General features: G+C 35.8%; 1 protein-coding gene across 3 annotated transcripts in view; it reads left to right on the top strand.

Annotated features, from left to right (window-relative positions):
* Window positions 1-26554, top strand: part of MBD5 (methyl-CpG binding domain protein 5) — a 438611-nt gene that overhangs the window by 391619 nt on the left and 20438 nt on the right. For 2 of the 3 annotated variants that reach the window (XM_072613158.1, XM_072613159.1), the window contains exons 8-13: window positions 318-420; window positions 1338-1518; window positions 3090-5225; window positions 17281-18306; window positions 20055-20266; window positions 22037-23245. In XM_072613158.1, the coding sequence (XP_072469259.1) occupies window positions 318-420; window positions 1338-1518; window positions 3090-5225; window positions 17281-18306; window positions 20055-20266; window positions 22037-23245 (4867 nt within the window). The remainder of the gene's footprint in view (window positions 1-317; window positions 421-1337; window positions 1519-3089; window positions 5226-17280; window positions 18307-20054; window positions 20267-22036; window positions 23246-26554) is intronic. The other variant, XM_072613160.1, reaches the window with a different exon arrangement.

The raw sequence follows: 26554 nt of genomic DNA, 5'->3' as shown, positions 1-26554 counted from the left end.
AATCAAAAGTTTCACAGATTTTGGAAGATACAAAAAGTCCAGATTTATTTGGTTTACTGTCTTGACTCCAGAGCTATAAGGGAGGAACTTGTAATTCCAACTTTGGCAAACCCATTTAGGAAATAGCTTGGTTCAAAATAAAAAAACTACAGTTTTACAAGCTGTAATTTATTGGCTACCATAATTTTGACAAAATCAAATGCTTTTCCTTAGCTGGAAAATATCCTTGTAAAAGAGATTAAGACTGAAAATTATATTTTTTTCATATAATGTATATAGTTGAAATTATTTCCTGATTTTTTAAAATATTTTTACAGTCCCAGTGGGTCTTTGTTATCTTGCTTGGAGCAGGTTAAAACATACCTGCTTACTGATGGAACATGCAAGTGTGGCTTGGAATGTCCTCTTATTCTTCCCAAGGTAACAATTTTACAGTAGGTCTCAGTATGTTTTTCCTCCAGATTTTATGCTTTATGGTTTTTTTTAATATGGCATGTCATTCTACATTATTCTTCTACTTATACATATATTTTAAATATTTACTTAATAAGGTCTAAAGTTTTCTCATACGTTTTAAAGTGCTTAAATGGATATGAAAAAATGTTTGAATTGGTTTTTTCTAAGAAGTTCTGTAAATCTGATAAAAACTGAAGGATGTTAGTGTACATACTATTTTAGATATTTCAGTCAAAATTATTATATACCTTGTTTATCACAGCCATCACTATCTTCAGTTTAGTTTTTATAGCACAGCATTTTGTTGCACTCCTTTAACTGTTCAAATCTGCTGTGCTATTTTCAGAGATGATGGTGGCAAATCTAACAGATTTTTCTAAAATCACAGAGCAGAGCTGTCTTGTAGCCAGAAGGTGAAACTGTTTTTACTAATTGTGCAATGTAAAAAGAAAAAAATGATAGTGTTAATTGACTTATTGAAATTTACTATAAGATAAAGTGCAGAGCAGCAGTTTTAGGGTGTGTGTGTGTGTTGTTTGGTTTTTTAAGTGCTTTGTAATTTTTTAATTGTGTTCTATTGAGCTACTTTCAGGAACTGAAACTGGGAGAGAATCTAAGATATAGCTGCTCTGTTAGGTAGTTATCTGACACAGGAAAATCTTCAGTTAGCTTGAAGTAAGAGCAATGAATTTGCCCCTAGAACTCTAAATTCAGTGATAGTATTTACTAGGGTATATAAAATTGCTTTTCTGATATTCAAGAAGAAAAGAAATGTGTCCAAAATTTTATTTCCCCAGGTAGGGGGTTAGGAACAGGGAGAGAATGTCCACAGGGAGAAGCAATGTAGCGTATATTCTAAACTAAGATTTTGTTCTTTTAAGGTATTTAATTTTGATCCTGGAGCTGCTGTGAAACAGAGAACTGCAGAAGATGTTAAAGCAGATGAAGATGTCACAAAGCTATGCATACATAAAAGGAAAATCATTGCAGTGGCAACACTGCATAAGAGCATGGAAGCCCCTCATCCTTCCCTAGTCCTTACCAGTCCTGGAGGAGGAACAAGTATGTGATATGGCTACATGGAGATGAGAGATTTTTTTTCTTCTTTAGAGAGAGAATCCATAAAAGTAGTTTTGCAGTTCCATTATTTGTTGCAATTCTCTCACATACTAAATATTTTCCAAAAGTTTTATTTATATATTTGTATGTATGTATGTAATATGTATATATACATACATGTATATTGCATGTGTTTCTATATATATAGATATGTGTGTGTGTGTAAAATGCAAATAACAAATGCAGTTTTAAGAACCACCTATGGTAAATGATTTCCTAGCCCTCAAACAGTTAGCCTCTAAGTAAACCAAGCAAAATAAAACACACTTATTAGTATCGTGAACATAACATGAAAGTTAAGCTGACATATCACAAACTGCTGTCAGAAAATCAAATGTGGGCCTATTGAAAAATTAGAAAAGAGGCCTACCAGATCTCATATATCTCTGAAGAGAAAGTTCTCAAAATGCATAGAAATGACCAATTAGACTGGAAATTAGACCACAAATTAGACTGGAAAGCAGGGGATTAGCCAAGAGTCAAGTCCTCATTCTGAAGTATTTCCGGACCTAAAAATTTCATCCCTTCTCTCTTCCCACCTCTATCCCATAAAAACCGCACAGAAGAGATTCAGCAGGAAGTATTGCTTTGATTCCTTGAGGTATTGAGTATCCATGGGCAAAATACAATTATCCCTTCCATATTGCAGGAGTTAAGAACACTGGCCCCCTGGAAAATCTGTGTAAAATTTTTTGGCCCTCCCTTCATATCAGAGAGGAAGTCCAATATTTTTCTTTTTCTTTTATGGGTTATTTACAGTACTTTATTGTAAATTTGGGGTTGATATTATACAATACCATACATAATATCTTATGCATTTCTGAGTTTCTAAACTTTTTTTCTGTGGCATCTGCTAGCCATGATTTGTCATCTGCAGCTTGCACAAAACTTCCCCAAAATTCCAATTTAATTTCTTATGCCAACCTATGATATATCAAAATTGCACTGGGGAAACTTGCATTGTGGAAGTTTTCTCCCCAAAGGGAAAGAACACATACATATCGCAGAGAGTTGAGTAACACTGTTAAATAGGCATGTGTCCAGCAGCTGGAATGAACAGTGCACGCTGGAAATGCTATCATTCTCTGAAAGTTGCAAGAATAATTGAATGGTCAAGGAAGTTGTCATGGAAGAGAATAGTATGTGACCTAGGCCTGGAAAGAGAGGAAGGCTTTAGGTAAAGTAAAAGGAAAGGTTTTCCAGGCAAGACAAGCAGCATTAGCCAAGCCTTGGAGTCAGAAATAAAAAAGAAAAGGAAAGGCTATCCCAGATTGAACTGACAAATCAAATGCATGTGCCCTTTTTAAGCTTTAGTTTCATAAACTGCTCGACTTCATAGAAGCAGAGCTCCTATCTTTATATCTCTGTTTTCAGACACACTAATGTTGAGATATGTATATATATATATATAATATATACACGTATATATGTGTGTGTGCATACACACACACACACAGAGTCTTCAGAATATTAACAGGTGTTTTTGGTTTTTGTTTTTTTCCTTTTAATATCAGGTGCAACTCCAATAGTAACTTCACGGGCAGCAACTCCAAGATCAATGAGAACTAAATCACATGAAGGAATTACAAATTCTGTAATGCCAGAATGTAAGAATCCTTTCAAGTTAATGATTGGAGCCTCAAATACCATGGGAAGGCTTTATGTTCAAGAGTTGACTGGAAGCCAGCAACAAGAACTTCATTCTGTCTATCCTAGGCAGAGACTGGGCAGCAGTGAACATGGTCAGAAATCTCCATATCGTGGCAGTCATGGTGGACTTCCTAGTCCAGCTTCATCAGGATCCCAGATATATGGAGATGGCTCAATCTCTCCTAGGACTGACCCACTTGGAAGCCCTGATGTTTTCACAAGGAGTAATACTGGTTTTCATGGAGCTCCTAACTCTAGTCCTATTCACATGAATAGGACTCCTCTTTCTCCACCCTCAGTAATGCTACATGGTTCTCCCGTACAGTCATCCTGTGCAATGGCTGGAAGGACTAATATACCTCTATCCCCAACCTTGACTACAAAGAGTCCAGTAATGAAAAAACCAATGTGTAACTTTTCAGCTAATATGGAAATACCACGAGCAATGTTCCACCACAAACCACCCCAAGGCCCACCTCCCCCTCCACCACCTTCTTGTGCTCTTCAGAAAAAGCCATTAACATCAGAAAAAGATCCACTTGGCATTCTTGACCCTATTCCTAGTAAACCGGTAAATCAGAACCCTATTCTCATCAATCCTACCAATTTCCATTCAAATGTCCACTCTCAGGTACCTGTGATGAATGTAAGCATGCCTCCTGCTGTTGTTCCTTTGCCAAGTAATCTCCCTTTGCCAACTGTTAAACCTGGTCATATGAACCATGGAAGTCATATTCAAAGAGTTCAACATTCAGCTTCAACCTCCCTGTCTCCTTCACCAGTGACATCCCCAGTGCATATGATGGGAACCGGAATTGGAAGGATTGAGGCATCACCCCAAAGATCACGTTCATCTTCCACATCATCAGATCATGGGAATTTCATGATGCCACCAGTAGGACCTCAGTCTACTTGTAGTGGTATTAAAGTTCCACCCCGGTCACCACGGTCAACAATAGGGTCCCCAAGACCATCAATGCCATCAAGCCCTTCCACCAAACCTGAAGGACTTCATCAGTACAAGGACATCCCCAACCCATTAATTGCTGGAATGAGTAATGTACTAAATGCTCCAAGCAGTGCAGCATTTCCTACTGCATCTGCTGGAAGTGGACCTTTAAAGAGTCAGCCTGGTTTGCTGGGAATGCCTTTAAATCAGATTTTGAACCAGCACAACGCTGCCTCCTTTCCAGCAAGTAGCTTACTCTCAGCAGCAGCCAAAGCACAGCTAGCAAATCAAAACAAACTTGCTGGTAACAACAATAGCAGCAGTAGCAATTCTGGAGCTGTTGCCAGTAGTGGCAACGCTGAAGGACATAGCACTTTAAATACCATGTTCCCTCCTACTGCCAACATGCTTCTACCAACAAGTGAAGGGCAAAGTGGCCGAGCAGCACTAAGAGATAAACTGATGTCTCAGCAGAAAGAATCCATGAGGAAAAGGAAGCAGCCAACTGCCACTGTGTTGAGTTTGCTTAGACAGTCTCATATGGATAGCCCCACAGTTCCTAAACCTGGTCCTGACTTGATAAGGAAGCAAAGTCAAGGTTCATTTCCCATCAATTCCATGTCTCAGTTACTGCAGTCCATGAGTTGTCAAAGCTCACACATGAGCAGCAATAGTTCCACTGGTTGTGGGAGCTCCAATCCTGCTTTGCCTTGCTCTGCTAACCAGCTGCATTTCACGGACACCAATATAAACTCCAGTATTCTTCAGAATTCATTAACACAGAACTTACCTTTAAGAGGGGAAGCCATGCACTGCCAGAATGCAAACCCCAACTTCATCCATGGTAGCAGCCCAGGGCCAAACCACCATCTTGCAGGCTTAATAAATCAAATTCAGGCTAGTGGGAATTGTGGAATGCTTGGTCAGACGGGCGTGGCTTTAGGAAATTCATTACACCCAAACCCATCTCAGTCAAGGATTTCAGCATCATCCACTGCAGTGATACCAAACAGCATTGTTAGCAGCTGTAATCAAACAAGTTCTGATGCAGGTATGGTTTTATTTTAAAGTGGTACCCAATAGTGTACAAGAGTTTTCTGCTACATTTTGTTATAAAAATGAATCTTTGCCCATTTCAAAGACAAATCATTATTTTTATTTTTTGTGATTTTACTTCATAGAGAGCTATTTGTTTTAAAAACTCTAGACAAGATGATACCATGTTAACAATGATAATAGTAGTGTAGTAATATCAATAGGTTTTGCAGTTCTCTAAAATTTACAAAATGTTTTGTATACCTTATCTCATTAGAGTCTGACAACAAGCCTGTGTTGCTTATGGTTTTTGTTGTGTGTTTTTTAATAATCTGTGTTGGTTTTATCATTTTGGGTTTTAGTTATATAACTTCCAAATTGCTAAAATTCAAAAGTAACAAGTAAGGCAAAGTTTTTTGTTACTTAATTCTGTTCATTCCAATGTAAAAACCTTCACTAACAGAGAGATATTTTCAGATAAATGTAACTCATCTTGAAAAATTCAAAGAGAGGAAAATACCTTATATTTTTAATGATACTAAGCAAAAACAGATAGGTAAAGAAATGAATATAAAAGATGATGAGGCAGCTGGAGAAATTCATTATCTTTTTCCTTTGCTAATCTACTATCCTTTATCCTCACTCTTCTCAGAAAACTTGCAGAGCATATTGGCTATTCATGGTGTTTTAAAATGAAAAATTGGATGTTTCCACTATAATGAAAAAAAAAGAAATAATAGGAAGAATTTAATTTTTTAAAAAATAGATACCATACTTAGTAATTCAAAAATAAACAGCAGTAACAAACCAAGATTTTTTTTCCTGCAGTTTAGTCTTAAAAAGTAGTGAAATTTTATAAAGAATCACTGTTCACTACTATTAAGGGTACAATAAGCCAAGAAATCAGTGAATTCATGCACACCTGTTAAGCCTTAAAAATGTTGGAAAGAAGAAGCAAAATTAACACTGAATATTCAGGACTTATAGTAGAAAGCAGGCAGGATAGCTGATATGTGTGTGTGCATACATACACACACACCATACATACCTGGAGTATTTGTGTTTTTTATTTTGTGGGTTAGAATCCCTGAGTCATGTACAAGACAACTTTCCATTTCGTCATCATTTTCGCTTAGTATTTATACTTTCCATGTTTGATATTTAAGTGGCATTTTCTTGAACTGATTCTTCTGTTTACAAAAACAATGGTTTTAGATTAAAAAACCATACGTGGGAATCAATGATACTATTACTGTTTTTAAAAGTGCGTGTGTTTGTGTATTTATATTTATATTTTACCATCTTGTAAAAAGTGTCATCAGCTACTTCTATTTGTTACTGTTGAAATCAGGTATTTTCCCCTTGGTGCTACAAGACGTACCGCCATCCAGTCAGCTACATAGTTTTTTGTTGTGCAGTGGCTTTTTTTTTTTTTAGCTTTTGTTTAGAATTTTACTTTTCCCCAGTTACATGTAAAAACAATTTTTAACATTTGCTTTTAGGACTCTGAGTTTCAAATTTTCTTCCTTCCTTCCTCCCCACTTTCCCCCTCATTGAGAAGGAAAGCAATCTAGTATAGGTTATACACATGTCACCATGTAAAACATAAGTATAATAGTCACGTTGTTTAAGAAGCCATAGACAAGAAAAAGAAACTCAAGAAAAATACAGTTTAAAAAAAAGTATGCTTCACTCTGTAGTCAAACATCATCAGTTCTTGGATAGCATTTTTCATCATAAGTCCATCAGAGCTATATTGCTGAGAATATGGCTGTCATTCACAACTGATCATCTTACAGCACTGCTGTTACTTCTGTTGTACAGTTTTTAAAAGAAGATCTGTTCACTGTCCTCTTGTATTTGACTGAAATAGAATATAAGGTTCAGGAAATATCTAAATATATAATAATCAATTTTATATTCTTGGTCTCTGACAACGCATGAAATTTAGTCTTTGATGAGTTACAGTGTGAAAATCCCTAACGGGATCTTTTCCAAGGTTCATATCCTTTTGCAGAGAATTCTGCAGTAGAGCTACACAAATGAAAAATTGGTCCTGTGCATAAAATAGGCTGCAGTTATATAAAGTCACTGACATCAATTAAAACTATACAGATAAACTGAACACATTTCATTATTTAAATCAGAATCAGGTGGTGTTTTGGGGGTGCTGTCCTTTTTAGCTTTTAACATTGTCTCATCTTTGGTTTTGTTTGCTTTTGTTAATCCATCAATGTTTTGGTTTCTCTAATGTATAAAACCAACTTTCACATTGATTTTCTTTAATGTTTATGTGTAGAGTTTCAAATTTTTTTTGTACCTATCTCTTTTTTTTCCCCTCATTTTGTACTTTCTTTGAAAAATACCTGACCTGTAATTGGTGATTCACACAAAGTATCAGAACACGCTGGTTAAAAAATCAGTTATTAAAAGAAAGTTTTTAGTTTAAGAATAAGCAAAAAAGACAAAAATAAAAATTACATTAATATATCCAAGAAAATATCATTGAACAGAAAGCATTTCTTTTATATTGTCAGTAGATTTTTTTAAATAAATGTAACAAAACCACTTACTAATTATCTTTAGGCCTGAAGTAGATATTATTATAAAAGTAAATATGTTTAATTACTAGCACAGGTTTTTTTTAAGAAGCCATATTTGGTAAAGGTTTCATATGTCATGATATCTTCATTTATAGTAAAGCTGATTGTGCCTACTTAAAGTACTATCATCGTGTATAATTAGCTTAATCATACATCAAGTGTGTGCTAGGCTGAATTCCTGTCACATCAAAGAGATAATACTATAGTTCATAGGATCATAGATTTATATCTGGAAGGAGGGTTAGAGGTCAGCTAGCCCAACCCTTCATTTTATAGATGAGGAAACTGAGGCCCAGACATGTGAATTGACTTATCCAAGGTCATACAGGTAGGTGCATCTTGGATTTGAAGCCAGGTCCTCCAACTCCAAATTCAGTGCTACACTGACTTAATAAAATCAATCAATGAAAAGCAATTTTTAAGCACTTACTATATTTCAGGTTCTGTACTAAACAGTGGGGATACACAGAAAGATTAAAATAGTCCCTGCCTTAACAGGCTCACATCCTAATAAAGGAAGCATCTTAAATAACTAGATACAGAGTGGGTAGGAGGCAGTATCAAGGGGGACAGCTCTGACCTCACCAGAACAGGCGTTCTGCAGAAGGAGTCTTTCAGCTGAAGCTTCAGCTTCTAGCAAACATTTGCCAAACTGTTACCATTCCTCCCTCACCTGTGGTGTTGTATGCTTAGAATTGGAAAAGGAGTTTTAGGATAACAGATCAATAATAGATTAACTGCACTAGAACTTCTAAAAACTCACCACTTGTCAATCCACCACTGTTTGAGTGGAATTTTTTTTATCATTGGCCCATGACACTTAATCAAGTTAGACTTCATGAAAGAAAGATCATATATGCCACGTAAATATAAAAGCTTTAAAAGAGTTTAGTCTTTAAGGGAGCTGAGTTCCACCAAGTAACTTGACTTTTGTTAGCTAGACTGACTGCCAGCCTAGTACTTTTTCCACTAACCACATTACTGACTTTCATAAACTTGTCATTAAGACTTGGGATTCGAATAATTCTTTGAGCAGAGCTTTGGGAAAAACATGTACTTAGGTATCTGGAGGGTCTATCGTTTACTCTTCCTCCCTCTCTCTGTGGGTGATCTATTCTATGGACCCCATTTGCTTTAGTTGTCACCACTGTAGGGATCATTCTCAAATCTTCACATTTCCAGACCCAATCTTTTCTCCCATTTCAGGCCTGCATTTCCAGAGGCCACTGATAATGATCCCAAGGCCTTTTCCAGCTCTAAATCTCATCCTTCCCCACTTCTTTATTTATTATTGTTAGAATAGACTCCCAAAAAGTATAAAGAAACCAATATTCACATTTGACTTCAGTGCTCTTGTATCATTCACTTTCAGAATAACTCCATGAGGGAGAAGGAATTAGTTGCCTTTTCTTTATTCAGATAAGGAGGTAAAGGAACAAAGAGGCTAAATAAGGGTCTGAGTTTGGGCCTGCTGACCTTAGTTAAGCACCCACCTATCATGTAGTGATAATTATTCATTAATTCACATCTCAATTTAGATGAATGAAAGGGAAAGTTCTGTTAGGAATTGGGATTGATTGATTAATAATTACTCTTGAAAATATCTACACTCAAACCAAACAGTACCTATAGTTTATCACTATCTTGAGTTAAGAATTACTCCTGCTCATTCTTTAATCAAACACTGAAACTACATTTAATCTCATCAATTTCACTCTAGTGATAATAAACTTTAAAATGCTGACTGTGTTTCACAGTAGTATAAAAGGAGTTATTCTTTACCCTGGGGCATAATTTTTTTAAATTAATGATGTTTTGCTTCAACAAACTGTCAAACTGGCACCCTGAATTAATGCAAGATGTATTTCAGAGCCGCATGCCAGTTTTTAAGGACCCTAAAATGATAGGAGTTTCTTAAGTTTAATGCATCTGTCGATTGTGCTTAAATATGTTTATATATAAACCTAGCATTGTCGTTATAAACAAATTTTACATTATGTATATCTGTATGATAAAATTGATTGTATTATTTTAGTTCATTTACTGTACAGAGATAACCAGTAGACAATTTTAGAGTTACTTCAACAAACATGGAGTGGTATGAAGACTTTTGAATTTCAGTAGATTTGGATGTAAGGTTGTTTCTCTTATTGTCACGTGTTCTAAAAGACAATTAAGATCAGCAACCAGAAAAATCAAGTTTCTTTTTTCATCTGTACCCCTAACGTATGATCTGAATGATAACCTTTCTGGGAATTAGATTTCTTTACTTCCAGGCTCCTTACCTTACCTTAACTCCTTACCTGGCCTCTTACATTCATGTATTTCCCTAGGCATTGCAGACCTTATGGGGTTCCTTTTCTAGAAATAAACTAGCCATATTTTTAATGATCCACTGAGGGCATTATGATATTAAGAATATGTTTTAACAGAGAGTACTGATATAGGGCAGCTAGGTTCACAGAGGACAGTGTGCTGGGCCTGACGTCAGGAAGACTCATCCTCCTAATATCAAATCTGGCCTAAGATACTGACCTGGGCATGACTCTGGGCAAGTCATTTAGCCCTATTTGCCTCAGTTTCCTCATCTGTAAAATGAACTGGAGAAGAAAATGTTAAACCACTCCAGTATCTTCACCAAGAAAACTCCAAATGGGGTCCTGAAGAATCAGACCTGATTAAAATGACTAAATCTATAGGTGTATCCTGTTTTAAGAATAGTATGTTAAAAATCCTACATTATAAAACCAATAAATTAACGAGTGATTATTGACATGATGACTATTCTTTAAATGCTGCATTACATAGGGTATGTTTCTTTGTTTGTCTATAGATTACTAACTGCTTAACACAGAATTTTAAGTCAAAGAAAGTTAAATAGAAACAGGTATAACTTCCAAGGCAGAACAATCAGAAAAATTATTCATAAAATTCCATTTATTTCACTTTTCAGGTAATATTAATTCATGAAGAGGGTTATGCTTTTTAGTCTGACCCTTCCAAGTATCCTGCTTCAAGTGTCTGTTTTAATAGGTGATTAAAAGAGAAACCAAGAAAAATTACATACTGTCTTTTCCAGAGAATGTTGTGATATAATTCCTCACTTTGACACTTAGTACCTTTCTGACTTAGGAGATGTCACTTTATAGTTACCCCACATGCAACTTTCCCCATTGTGGCTTTGATATATTGCAGGTCAGCTTAAGAAATTAAATAAGAGAATTTGAGGGAAGTTTTGCAGAAGCAGCAAATGACACACAAAGACCAGCAGATGACTCAGAAAAAGTTTAGAAACTCAAAAATGCCTAAAATATATGTATAATATTGTATATTATCAACCCATATTTTACAATAAGGTACTATAAACACCCCATGAAAGAAAAAGAAAAAATTCAGACTTCTTTTGTGGTACAAAGACAGGGCCAAAAAGTTTTATACAGGTTTTTCAGATCACAGGGTTGCCATGCCACCAACCCCTGCAATGTGAGAGAGATGATTGTACTTCTCTGAATCTCAGTTTCCTTCTCTGTATAATAAAAGAATTGAACTAGATGACATTCACAGGGTCTTCCAGCTGTAACTCTGTGGTCCTGTGAAATCACACAGAGCCTTATTAAATGCCCTTTAGTCATTTCTTAAAACTTACCCATGTAGTTTTCTCCCTCTTTTGTGGGGTTTTGTAGTAATTTTTTTCCCCTTCATGGCAATTTAACATAGTAGAAGGGATATTGATTTGGAGCCAGAGGATCCCGGTTTGAATCCTGGCTCTGTGAAGTTTGGATTCAATCAGAGGGGCACCCTTGAGGACCTAGGGGCCACATGTGACCTTGAGGTTGCAGGTTCCCCACCTCTGAACTAGAAGATCTCTAAAAGGTCTTCCCTATCTAAATATATGAGCCTAGGAATCTACTTTATCTCCCAGAGCCCACATTTATCATGTATTAAGTAGCATGTTGCCACTGATCTACATGAAACACTATTATCATATTTTCTTTTCTGAAGACTTATTTCATTCAATCAGTCAATATTTATTAAACTTCTCCTGTGCCAAACACTATGCATAGTGCTTGAGTTGCAAAAAGAGATAGAAGACAGTTTCTGCCCTCACAGAGCTACAGTCTAATGGAAGAGATGACATGCAAACCAGTGTCAATCCAAGTGAGGATGGACTGTGTTTTATGGAAGCCGTCTGTGTAGCTGTTGTGTAGGTGTGTCCTATTTTAAGGACGCATATCAAAACCCCACGCGTATAAAACAGATATGATAACTATTCTTTAAATGCTGAGTTGAGAGTGTATTTGTTTGTTTGTAGTCACTGACTTCTCGACACAGAGTTTGGGGTTAGAAGAAGTTAAATAGAAACAGGTACAACTTCCATTGGAAAAACAATCAGAAAAATTATTTATAGGAATTCCACCAGAAAACATTTCTTAAGTTCCTACCCTGTGTGAGCCACTATGCTAAGGGCTAAGGATACAAAGAGAAGCAGCTTATAATCTAGGAGGGGATGTAGCATACAAACAAATATCAATCAAGTGAAGTTCAAATATGTTTTATAGAGGCTTAATAAATACGTATATGTAGAAGATATAAATATACATAGGAAATTATATATTAAAATATATAGCAGATACACACATCAACACTGAATAAAAAGGAAAAAATGAACAGAGGGAGGGCACCAAAACTAGGAGGAGGTAGAAAAGCCTTTCTGTAGAAGGCGAGATTTCATTTGGGACTTAAAGGAAGCCTGGGAGGTCAGTAGTCGGAACAAAGGAGGGAGCTACTGAATCCCCTCCATTCAGGGATCTAACTGCTAGGTATATACTTAATTTGCATCAAGTAAATAGCAACTATTTCTAAACACTAGATAAGATGCAAAAAAGTCTGAAAAGACAAAAATGTAACCTATACCACACCATTACTTTACAAAAAAAAAAATTTTAACATCACATGAGGATGTTTGAAAGGAGATATGAAGTAGTTTCACCATAAAGTGACAGTTCAAAAATAAATTGAATGAGAAGTATCCAACCACTAATCATATCTAGTTATTAAAATCCATTCTAGTTTAATACATTATTGTTGAGCTGATAGTAATAATGAACAAGTGACTGCAGGAACTAACAAGTGGATGACTCATCTGTTGAATTTATCTTCTACATTTTTATTTGAGCTCCTTGAAACATCCTCTCAGAACCTGGATTTTTCTCTTTTCTGATTTTCTAACCATTTATTTTCCTAGTATTACAAGAGAGTTAAATGTCATTTTCTCCAGCATTCATATGCAGCTCAGATAAGCCTCTGAAGGAGCCAATTATTAGCAATAAAATCCCTTTTTCTAGAATAGTGTACATTTTAAAGTAAGCTTCATCACAGTTTTGTGAAATCATGAAAGATAGGAATGAGACTTCTTTAGTGATTTATAATGATAGGAGGTTGAATCAGTTCTGGCCCATCCACCCAGTCAGATGTAATGGATGACCTTTTTTCTCTTTTCCCAGAGTTTCAAAAAACAAATTTAAAAGTTCATATAATGGCAATTGAATACATTAATTCTACTCACTCTGTTGAAAAGTATCTAGTAAGTACTTACTATGTACCAGGCACTGTGTTAAGCACCTTAGACAAAAAAACATGCCAGCAAGTGGGGGAGAGGGGAGGTTGGCAGGATTGGCACCAAGAAACACGTCTTGCAGAAGGTGGGCTATGAGCAATCTTGAGGGAAGCCGGGAGGTTGGGCTAAAGAATTAGAGACTTCCAGGTACAGGAGTCAGCCCTTGCAAAGCTGTGTGCTGGAGTGCTGTGTTTGAGGAACTGCCCAAGTTACTGTTTTGTAGAATGTGCAGAGAGGAATAAGGTGTAAGAAGACTGGAAAGGTAGAAAGGGACTACATTGTGAAGGGCTTTGAAAGCCAAGCAGAGGATTTTATATTTGAATCTGGAAGTAAAGGGGAACCATTGGAATTTATTTAACAGAAGGATGACACGGTCATACCTGTGGAAAAATCACTTGGACAGCTGAGTGGAAGCTGGACTGGATTGAAGGGAGTCGAGGCAGGGAAACCAATCAGAAGGTGATTGCAATAGAACAGGCAAGATGTGATGACAGCTTGCAGCAGGGTGGTGACTGTGAATGGAGAGAAGGGGACGTTGTAAAAGTAGAAAGCATGACTTGGCAACAGTTTGTGTCTGTAGGATGAGAACAACCGAAGAAGCAAGGATGACACTGAGGCTGCAAGACTGGATGACCAGAAGGATTCTGGTACCCGCCACCATAATAGGAAAGTTTGGAAGACAGGAGGGTTTGGGAGGAAAGATAGTGAGTTCTGTTTTGGATATGATGAGTTGGAGATTCGATGGGCTGTCTTGTTCAAGATGTCCAAATGGCAGCTGGAGATAGGAGACTGTGGGTCAGAAGAGAGGTTAGGGCTAGATAAGTTGACAGGAGAATCATCTTCATAAAGTTGATAATTTAACCCATGGATGCTGATGAGATGACCAAGTGAAATAGTATAGTGGCAGAAGAAGAGGGCCCACAAGTGAACCTTGAAGTACACCCATCGTTGAAGCGTGTTACCTCAAGGAAAATTCAGAAAAGAAGATGAGGAGTAACAGACGTAGGAGAACAACCAGGAGAGAGCAGCATCAGGTAAACCTCGAGAGAAGAGAATGTTCAGGAGGAGGTGATCAAAGACTGTGGAGAGGTCAGAAAGGATGAAAACTGAGAGGTTGATTCCTACCACGTTGTTTTTCTGTCATGTCCAACTTTTTGTGACCCCACTTAGGGGTTTCCTTGGCAAAGACACTGGCATGGTTTGTCATTTCATTTTAAAGATGAGGAAATTGAGGCAAACAGGGTCACCCAGCTAGTAAGTATCTGAGGCCAGATCTGAACTCAGGTCTCCTTGACTACCAATGCTGTATCCACTGAGTAGGAAAATAATTATAAGTAATGGTAATAGATTAAAAATGAAGAAAACATATATGAGGGCTACTATAAATCATTACTTTCACTTAGATGAGGAAACTTTTGAAAAGATAAATTTCCTTAAAAATTATTTCCAGGGGCAACTAGGTGGCATAATGAATAGAGCACCAGCCCTGGAGTCAGGGACCTGAGTTCAAATCCAGCCTCAGACACTTGACACTTACTAGCTGTCACTTGGGCAAGTCACTTAACCTAAATGCCCTGCCTTCCACTGCTCCAAAAGAAAAAATTATTTCTATAAGTGATGTTATAAAACATGTTTGATTTCCTTATCTTTACTTTTTATTGAAAGAGTATTGTATATAATAATCAACCACTGAACCTGTTAGTTAATAACCCTAGATCATCCATTAAATAAGCAGATGAAGTATGCAAGTAGATGTTTTAAAACTTATGACAAAAACCTCATCAGTGAATACAAAAAAAAGTTTGGCCGAGTGATAATATTTCCCCTAGCCTCATTCTTTTAGTAGTTTTGGCTGGAGGACTTTCTAAGTAATGTCAAAAAAAAAAAAATTGCTTCTCCCTTGAATTCTAAATATGGTGGTTTGTTGGTGGCAAATAAAAGGTGAATAAAGTAACCTTTGTGAAAAATCTTCATAGAAAAAACTTTATCCTCATACTTGAGTTATTATATTTTTTACTTTAAAATAAAGGTGCTGTGTAAGTTTAAATATTATTTTGGAAGACATGAAAAATGAGTGATAATAATTGCCAATAAATGATTTTTGTGTAATTTTAAAAGATGATTTCCAAATGCAATATTATTAAGTACATATTTATTAAAGAAATAATAGACTTTAACGTACAATGAAATGTTTTAAATGTTTATTCTTTTATAGCAAGCCAGAATTAATTTTTAAGGAACTCTGTACTATATGCCCATGTCAACATTCAGTAGTACTCAGTAGGATGCCCAGTGTGATTAGAATTATTTCATTTAATAATTCAGAAATATCTGTATATGTGTGAAAAAGGTTATTTTCCTTTTTTCTGTCATCTATTTTATGTACTTTAAAAAACTTATAATGACCTGTAAACCTAATATGTCTTTCCCTACCCTATTCCCTCCAGAGTCCTTATGTGAAAGCACATTAGATAGTCCTATTCCTTGCTACTATTTCCTAATACTCATGTCTCAACACTTCAGCAAAAGATGATATACTTGAATTGTCCATTTTTATTGACCTTCTAAGGTACAACAAATATTTTAATCTGTTTATGTACGTATTAATATTGGTTCAGTAGCTATTTTAATGAAGCAAGCAAAAGGTATAATTCAAAATATTGAGGTGTAGGTCACAGTTTGATTTTTTAAAAAGCTTCTTTAAAACAAACGCATGCAACGGTAATAAGTGATCTATCTATGACATGTAAAGTATGGAAAATATAGGCAGGGTTTTTGTGAAAGACTCTTTGGAAGATTAGTAAAACATGTTTTAGTGAAATGTCTTATGAAATTTTATTTATAATTATTCAAAGCAACTTTTCATTTTAAAATATGAAATCATTGATATTATTAATCAATAAGTATTTAAGATAAGAAAGAATATGTAGTCAGATCTCATTAATTCTAAGTATTTGAGGTTGGCCAGTTTGAATTAGTGAAACCTATCAGCCCCATCTACCTAAAAATATTTTGCCAGTAATCTAATTAAATAAATGGAAAAAGAAAAAAATCAGAAGACAGTTAAAATTTTGGAATGATTTATTTGAAACTATTTTAGGATCTAAAGAATGTGCTATTTTCTGATTCATAATGGTTAGCCATACAATGTTTGGTAAAATACAAAACTTTAAATGGACAACTCCTGACTAAAATCTGCCTACTAATTGAAAAAATTTGAGGATAGGAAGTGTGTACAGGGGGCATAAGACAGACATTTAAAACAAAGTCAAAGGGGAAGAATGCATGTTAAAATTTTGTGAGACATGCAGTATTCCTTTTTTCCTACTCATTTTAAGTGTCAAAGTTGAACAACATACTTCACATACAAATGAACAACTTTTCATAAGTTTGCCTATACCCATTAGTGTGTGTGTGTGTGTGTGTGTGTGTGTGTGTGTGTGTGTGTGTGTGTGTGTATACAGCTGCTTACCTGCTGAGGGAAAAAACACCAGCTATGACATATTCTTTAAGAAATTAAGTTGTGTTATATGTAAAAACACGTTGTAACTTCAACTGCTAACAAAATTCTGCAAAATAAAGGTGCCTTATCCTCCAGCCAAAAATTAAAATTTACTTGAAATTAGCATCCTTTTCTTAGTGTGTAAAGTTCTTTAAGACATGTCCTTTGAATAGGTCAAATTAACTATTTTTCTAAAGAGCAAAAATAACCTTGTCATCATTACAAAGTGATAGTTTATATTTATGAGATTTTATTGTACTGGATTATTAGAAGTGGTTTTCATTTGAAACTATTATGGTGAATTCTCCTTCAGTAGTCATAATTAATTTGGATTGCTTTTGTATTTTAGGAGGTTCAGGACCATCATCATCCATAGCCATAGCTGGCACCAACCAACCCGCCATCACAAAGACAACATCTGTTCTTCAAGATGGTGTTATAGTTACCACTGCCGCAGGAAACCCACTGCAGAGTCAGCTGCCCATTGGGAGCGATTTTCCTTTTGTTGGCCAGGAGCATGCACTTCATTTTCCACAAAACAGCCCTTCGAACAACAATCTTCCGCACCCTTTGAACCCCAGCCTCCTCAGTTCTCTACCTATCTCTCTTCCAGTGAATCAACAGCATCTCCTAAACCAGAATCTATTAAATATCCTGCAGCCTTCAGCAGGAGAAGGCAAGTCTGAGGTCAACCTCAACCCTTTAGGTTTTCTCAACCCGAATGTAAACGCTGCTTTAGCTTTTCTCTCCGCTGACGTGGATGGGCAGGTATTGCAACCTGTTCATTTTCAGCTCTTAGCCGCCCTGCTTCAGAACCAAGCCCAAGCAGCTGCCATGCTTCCCCTGCCATCTTTCAATCTGACCATCTCAGATCTGTTGCAACAGCAAAATAACCCTTTACCCTCATTAACACAGATGACAACCCCACCAGACCATTTGCCAAGCAGTCAGTCAGACAGCAACAGAGCTGAGACCCTTTTAACCAACCCCTTGGGGAGCCCTTTACCAAGCTTTTCAGGCAGTGACACTACTTCTAGCCCCCTGCTCCTCCCTTCTGTCACTGGGGCCTCAGGATTAATGGCCTTGAATCCCCAGCTGTTGGGAGGTGTCCTGAACTCGACATCGGGCAACACCGCTAATCCTCCAGAGGTTTCCATAGCAACCTCCTCCCAGGCAACCACTACCACAACCACTACATCATCAGCAGTGGCAGCACTGACTGTCTCAACACTTGGTGGGACAGCAGTGGTGTCAATGGCAGAAACATTGCTGAACATATCTAATAATGCTGGGAATACACCTGGTCCAACTAAACTCAACAGTAACTCTGTGGTGCCACAGCTACTTAACCCTCTACTGGGGACGGGTCTGCTTGGTAAGTTAAATGTTTTCACAGATTTTTACAAAAGAAATTTTTTTAATTCTACTTTCTCCTTTTTAAAAACTCCATTTTGTCACATTAGTGTAAGCCATGCTTTTGTTTTGTCACAGATAGCTTACAGACTAAAAAACTAAAACACGCGAGTGTAATCATGCACATTTTAAAATGACTGTTCCCCCTCCCTCCTTCCAGCAATATTGAAATACCATTTTTGAATTTGTTTTCTTTTGTCTGATAATTCTGACACCACTGAAATATAATACTCCCATGATTCAATAGTCAGATAACTATTGGTTTCAGATAACTAAAACATAGGTGCATTTTAACAACCAGCTTTTAGTTATACTTGTATTCATTGTGGCATCACAGGGTTAGTACGAGTCCCGTACTTTAGACCAGGCTAGTTTGAAGGTATATTTTCCAAAGGAACTTAAAATAAGTAAAATTTAAGTGTACAGCCTGCAAAATCACGTATAAAGCACTCAAAATACAAATTCACACAAGTTCAAGGTAACCAACTGCCCCAATAGATGTTGCCACTAGCTTTTCTCAGACATTTTTCTTTTTCATGTCTTTATTAGTTAAAAAAAAATGATTCGTGTAGATACATCCCTCCACAAAAAAAGAAGTGTTAGCATATAGTTTCAGATTTCTAGACATTCATTTTGCATTTAATCATAATAATCTGTTTTTGACATTAAAATCAGATTCAATGAGTCTACTTATTGAATGAGTTTAGAAAGTATTATGAGGTCAATATTTTTTTTTCAGATTAGATCTCCCAATATCATCCAAGGTAGAAGTCACGTTACTGATTAACATGGGAGCTTTGACTTGTTGCAGGTCCATCCTGTTACTGGCCTCTTTCCCCAACATAAGCATATGCCACCATGCTCAGCTGAAATCACTATTTTTCAAGTTATAAGAGAATTCCTAAAACCTTGGCCTCAGAATCGCTATGCATATATCCATTTCAAATTAGGCTAATTTAGGGTATTAAAAATAAATTTAATAACAGATTTGCAGTTTCATGAGCAATCATCTTTTTTATCATACTATGCTATGGAAATGCTTATTTTACTCCATAAATTAATTAGTGTTTTTTAAAAAAGTAAATGTACTTACTAAGTTATACCCACCTGATTCCATAATAATAAATTTTAATTTAATAATTAATTTTAAATAAATTTTAAATTAAAAAAAAGTTTTCCCCTACTGTAAAAGTTGCTCACTTTAAAAAATTTTTAGGTTATAACTAACTTTTCCTATCAAAAACACAGATTTCTAAATTGTTTGTTTAATTTTATTTGACATCAATTAAAGATTGGGACTTTACTAATGAACTTGATAAGCAAAAATTGCACAGTTGCATTTTCAGATGAGGACAAATTGACATGCAGCTTAATGTTTTCATAATTTCTAAAAGCTTTTAAATACAACATCAAAAATTTTAAGGAAGTTTTAAAATAGTTTTAATAAAACAATCCCTCCAAATTTTTACAAGTTTTGATCAAATGGAAGATGAAAAGCCAGGGTGATCAGAAGTGGTGCCCATACGATGTGAATAACATGTGCAGTCATCCCTTATATCTTTCTTAGAGTTGAGAGAGGGGGAAAAATGATTACCTGTGTAATTCCAGCATTTAGTATTTGATTCAGGAATGGCTCTGGTCTCAAACATAAGCTTAAGGACTTTTTCACAAATCATGTTGACTTACATTTTTGTATTTTTGAAACTACAGGTGACATGTCATCAATAAACAATACTTTGAATAACCATCAACTGACTCATCTACAGTCACTATTAAACAGCAATCAAATGTTTCCTTCAAATCAGCAACAGCAGCAGCTTCTCCATGGGTACCAGAACCTTCAGACGTTTCAAGGACAGCCCACAATTCCTGGTCCAGGCAACAGTTCAAACCCTATGGCTTGTCTTTTTCAAAACTTTCAGGTACTTTGGAGTTCTTTTCCTTCTGTTTGATAATAACAATAGTAACAAGGAGGAGTGGGTCATAGTAGTAGGAGTAGCAGTACTTGTCAAATTTGTTAACCCATATTTTCTAGGCTTTTTCAAATTGTAAAGTCTTTTCCTTATAACAGCCCTGAGGATAGGCAGTACACATATTGTGTTCCTCCAGGTCAAAAACTGAAATTCAAAAGGGTTAAATAATTTTCCCAAAGTCTAGTGAATATCAGAGCTAGGTCTTGAACTACAAACCCAGTAGTCTAAACTACACTGTGCTGTCTTTCCTTCCTAGATAATTTTAATCATAATGTCTATGATGAAACATTTAAATGTATTACTTCCTTTTATTAGCATTATTTTTGTAATCTTCTGAGATCTGTTAGTAATTGTAATAAGATGCTGATATGCCATTATAAAGTATGCTAATAAAGAAGTATTTGTGATCAAAGTGGATAATGTTAACATTAGAAAAAGTAAAATCAAAATATTCAGAAACATTTAATAAAATAAAGAATTGGGTTTTAAATAAAAAGAAGTCACTCAAAATCACAGTTTATTAATATTTCAACTTCTCTTCCATGTTGGGGAAGAGGACAAGAAATTTAAATTCACAGAGGAATATCCATAATGGGTTTTTATAAAGGTGGAAAAATGTCTTGTCCTTAACCCTCCCCCCTTCCCTCACCTCTCAACAGCCTTAAGTATAGGCCATTGTGTAGCCCTAAACACAATTGTGAATCTGGCCTGCCTTCACCCCAAAGGTAAGTAGGAGGAGCAGTCCACTGACTGTTCTCCAAACTCTGCATGAACTAGTTCTCAACGCCAACTAGCATAGACTATAGTACACAACTTAGGTGTGTTGCTCCTAAAGCAAAACAGGAAAACTTAATTGCTTTGGGTTCCCAAGAGCATCAGCTTTAGGGGAAAATGAAGAATGAATAAAAAAATTTTCTCTTAAAGGATAAAAAGGTTTTGTATTGATTGGATTATTAGTTGTTTTTCCTCAGTTTGCCAAGTAAAAATCAGGTCCTTGATCTGGTTTTTTTTTTTAATAAATATTTTCAAAAACTTATCATTTCTTATGCTTTCCTTATAACTTCTTAACTTGGCACAAGAAATTGATCACAATAAATCAGTGGTAATATACAGTGGCTAACACACTTCCATGAAACTTGTCAGCTGCATTACAGAACAGTTAGGAAAATTGTCGAGTATTTCACATTATTTCCATCTGAAAACTTCAGAATGATATAACGTTTTACTGTTAATAAAAGACAGTCTAGAACTGTTTATTTATTCTAGAACTACTAGACATTTTAGTAAATTAACATTTGTTTCAAATTGCCTGATCCCCTTTTGAATTTGAAACAGTGCTGACTTTGTGTTCTTTCCCTCATAAAATCCTTGATTGAAAAGTATATAACATTAAGTTTTTAGAGCAATCACTTATAAACATTTTGTATTTATTTCCCTCAAAGTTGGTTGCTATAGAAATGTTAGTAGAAATTAAGATATTAACATTCCTTAAAAAAAAAAACCCTTATCTTTCTTACTGAAATACCTGTCCTGTAATAACAAAATACTGTCTTATGGCTTTCTGTGTTGTCATTTTTTTTCATTTTTTGAATCTCTTTATTATCTGTGTTTCCTTCATTCTTACATCCTTATTATCAATTAAAATGTGAAAATCTGTCTCTTTCAGTGAGAATCCTAGTGTTTCTCTCTCTCACTGTTTGTTTTATATATTTCTTTAAGGTGAGAATGCAGGAAGATGCAGCTCTCCTAAACAAAAGAATGAGCGCTCAAAGTGGTCTGACAGCACTTCCTGAGAATTCTAACACTACACTTCCTCCTTTCCAAGATACAGCTTGCGAGTTGCAACAGAGGACTGAGCCAACACTGGGCCAACAGGCAAAGGATAGCCTCAGTGTGGCTGGTCAGGGTGATGCTTCAGTAGATGCAATTTACAAAGCAGTTGTAGATGCTGCAAGCAAAGGAATGCAAGTTGTCATCACCACTGCAGTCAGCAGTACAACTCAGATTAGCCCCATTCCAGCTTTGAGTGCCATGAGTGCCTTCACTGCCTCAATTGGTGACCCATTAAATCTCTCTAGTGCTGTCAGTGCAGTAATTCATGGAAGAAACATTAGTGTTGCAGATCATGACAGTAGGCTAAGGAATGTAAGAGGGGCTCGCCTCCCAAAAAATCTGGAACATGGGAAGAATTCAAGCGAGGGAGATGGATTTGAGTATTTCAAATCAGCAGGTTGCAACACACCTAAAAAACTGTGGGAAGGAGAGCAGAGTCCTGGTGGAGAGATAAACAGATGGAAGTGTGAGGAATTCTTAGATCACTCAACCCATATCCACAGTAGTCCTTGTCATGAAAGGCCCAATAATATCTCCACACTGCCATTACTTCCAGGAGAACAGCATCCTATTCTGTTACCACAAAGAAACTGTCAAGGAGATAAAATGTTGGAAGAAAATTTCAGGTATAACAACTACAAAAGAACTATGATGAGTTTTAAGGAGAGACTGGAGAACACTGTGGAGAGATGTGCACATATTAATGGCAATAGGCCTCAACAGGGCAGAGGGTTTGGAGAATTGCTGAGCGCTTCAAAGCAAGACCTAGTCATGGAAGAGCAATCCCCAAGTTCCTCAAATAGCCTGGAAAGTTCTCTAGTTAAAGACTATCTCCATTTTAATGGAGATTTTAATGCCAAAAGCATTAATGGGTGTGTGCCTAGCCCTTCGGACGCGAAAAGCATTAGTAGTGAAGATGACCTAAGGAACCCAGAGTCCCCTTCTTCAAATGAGCTAATACACTATAGACCAAGGACGTTTAATGTTGGCGACTTGGTCTGGGGCCAAATCAAAGGACTAACTTCATGGCCTGGCAAATTAGTACGGGAAGAAGAAGTTCACAATTCATGTCAGCAAAACACTGAGGAAGGGAAGGTATATCAATCTCTCTATGTTATACTTATTGTCAATGCCAGCCTTGTTTATCAATCAATTGTTGCTTGATGTCACTTGTATGATTGGTTTTATAGTGGTTGAAATTGTGTTTCTTCTTAACTCATTGCTGTCCCCCAAAACTGAAGTATGAATGAAGAGGTGATTGTAGTTACCAAAATGACAGTGAGTGTAAAATAAATGGTGTCTATAAAGCCAAGGAGGTTCAGGAGGCCTCCCACCTGGGATCCAAGCATGGCCACCTCTTCTGCAGCCACCAAGCCCTGGGTGTCATGCAAAGGGACTAGAGCAAAGGTAAGTTTTAATGGCAGTAAATGGCAATAAGGATTGAGCAGCAATTGGAGGCCCAGAAACATTATGCCCTCCCCAGTTTCATGAGGTGGGCAACTTTATTGCCACTTGAGAGTGCCTCTCCATCTTTTTTCCAGCTTGATATATTAGAGCAGAAGAGAGAAGTTAAATAACATTATTATTATATATTGGAGGTATTTTCTGTGTTCTGAATGGAGTCTCTGTATAGGAAAATCCTAGCCCTTCCTAACACATGGAGGTATTTAGGGTTGTATGTAGCTGGTTCTTATTAACTCAACTCAGTCACATAAATTTAATGAAAACCCCTTCCTGAAACTACTGTTCAATTTAGAAAAAATTCGTATGAGACCTCAGACCTTTTTTTCCACGTATAAAAGCATGAATTCCATTTGTAAAGTTTCAAAAGAAGCTTAAAAACTGGTAGAAAAATGCATTTCTGACTAGAAACAGATAGTAGTACAGGTGCCACTTGTATGGTGGGAAAATATATAATTTTTGGTCTCTAAATCTTGCAAGAAGTTTTTGTAGATAGGAAAACAATTTGTGTTATATCTTTTTCTTACTTCATAGTATAAAACTGATTTAACCCAACTCAGACTTACGATTCACTTAGATTTGGTAGCAGGAAACCAGAAATATTTCATCCTCACAATAGGAAGTCTGTATTTCTCTAAAATCCTGACAAATAGTTGAACATTTTGTACGTAGTAGCTAACTAATATCTGCCTATAAGGACATCGTGTGGTAATGATGGTTCTGGCTTTGGTAAAGAAGATAACTCAGCACTTCTATTTGCAAAACATGTTATTCTCCTATTCCTCTAACACCAGAGACATCCAGTCTTTAAGTGGATAAACCAAACATTTTTACTCTCCAGTCTGTACAGTAAATAATTAGAGGCAATTAAAAAGAGCTTTTGTCATACAAATGGAACCACTACACACAAAAGATTTAGAACAGAACATTTTACTGTCACTGTATGACAAGTCTTTAGTATCTATGTGCAACTTCAGAAAAAAAACATAAAGAAATATTAGAACATTTGCTCTCCCCTTGAAACCCATTCTTTCAGTCATAAATGTGGTTTAAATAATACTTTCTTCTCCACAAAATAAAGGTTTTTATTTTTTAAGATATCACACATCAGATATTGACCTTAGCCCACAGACTGACTTGAATTTGCAGACTTATACCCAGATTTGAACTGTTTGCAGGTGTTAAGGGAAATGAACTTTTCAGGGACATCATCTGTTGAACTAAAATAAAATCATTCAGTAAATGATGTTCTATAAATGTTTGGCACCATGTTAGTGAGCAACTGTTACGAAATCTGTACTAATACTAGGATAATATTGTCTTCATAAAGTATTTTAATAACCAATTATTACTTATTTAGTCATTTGATTTTTGCAACAAATACATTTCTGAAAAAATATGCAACTGTAGTATTTATAAATTTTTTAAAATTCCTTTCATTTATATTATAATTTTTGAAACTGATTACCAAGGAAAACGTTTTCCCAGAATATGATAAAAACATAGGAAACATTTTTAAAGCACATACTTAGAGGTAATTGGTGGCACAGTAGAGCAAGTGGTAAGCCTGAAATCAGGAAGTCCTGAGTTCAAATCCAGCCTCAGCCACGTACTAATTGTGTAATCCTAGGCAAATCACTTAACCTCTGTTTGCCTCTTTCTAAAGACATAAAATGTGGATAATGATAGTACCTCTCTCCCAGGGTTTTTGTGAGGATCAAATAAGATAATATTTATTTTAAAAGCACCAAATAGCACCTGGCAAATAGTGAGGTATATGTAAATGTTTATTCTCTTCCCTTCCCTACCATTTAAAGTTATAATTTATTCCAGATATTCGTAATTTAAATCAAATATTTTGCCATTATTAAAAGAGCAGGATGAAGCACTTTACAATGCTGAAAGGTACCATGCTTTTTAAAAATAGTAAGATACTCACAAACATTCTCCTTCCTTTTGCAGGTTAAAAAAAAAGTATTACCCCCACAGACAACAGTCAATAAGTTTACTTCATTTTGTCTTTGAACTTAGAACCATTGCTGCTTCCTATAAAATTCATACCAAAAAACGCTAACCTCCAAACTTGCCAGTTGTCACCTCCCACTTTTTGCCAAAAGGCCAAGTAAAGTGATCCCTGGTGACACTAATGATGACCTTTGACGTTCCTGTAACTAGGTCAAAAAAACTTTCAAAGCAATAAACTTCAGCAGTCATGGGAATGATAATAGTTAGAAATGAAACATTCTATTAAACTACCCCAAAACTTCTCATTCATGACTTTAAGTGTATAAATGCTGATCTAGACAGAAAAATTTAAGGAATCCTTTTATATTGAAAAATTCCTCCATAATGTATCTATTGCTATGTTTTTATGACCAGGTAGAATTCCATTTTTAAACATTCAATATTCTCATTCCACTGATTAACCAATATTTGTTGAATATTTAGAATGTACTGAGAACTCTTTTAGGTATTGTAGGAATTTTCATTTCCAAGGCTTCAACCTTTGTGAATATTGCTTTGCTGATGAGATACAAATGCAGTCAAACTAGAAACTTAAGTAACAGTTGTGTTCACAAGACCCTGTCACAGTCAGAAGGCCTGACTTCTAGTCTTAGCATCACAAAGCTTGCAGGATTTAGCATTGAAAGGACATTTCATTTTGGTAAGATATATATGTGTATTACTTCAATACCTGTACAGTGTTAACTATTCTTAAAGTTAACATGTATTTTTAGGTGTTGTATTGGAATGGGTTGGGGTTTTTTAAAAAAATTTAGTTCATAACATTGAAATATTGTGTTGAGACTTTATGAAAAACTCATAAAACTAGAATGAAAAAAATTATAAAGGACTATGGATTATTAAGAATAACTTTTTCCCATCTGAACTTGTGATTATTTTCTGTCTCCTTTCCAGCAATTCAGATATATAACTTGGCAT

Source organism: Notamacropus eugenii, chromosome 5, assembly GCF_028372415.1.
Source record: "Notamacropus eugenii isolate mMacEug1 chromosome 5, mMacEug1.pri_v2, whole genome shotgun sequence".
NCBI lineage: Eukaryota > Metazoa > Chordata > Mammalia > Diprotodontia > Macropodidae > Notamacropus > Notamacropus eugenii.
This window is presented reverse-complemented; position numbering and strand designations above follow the sequence as displayed.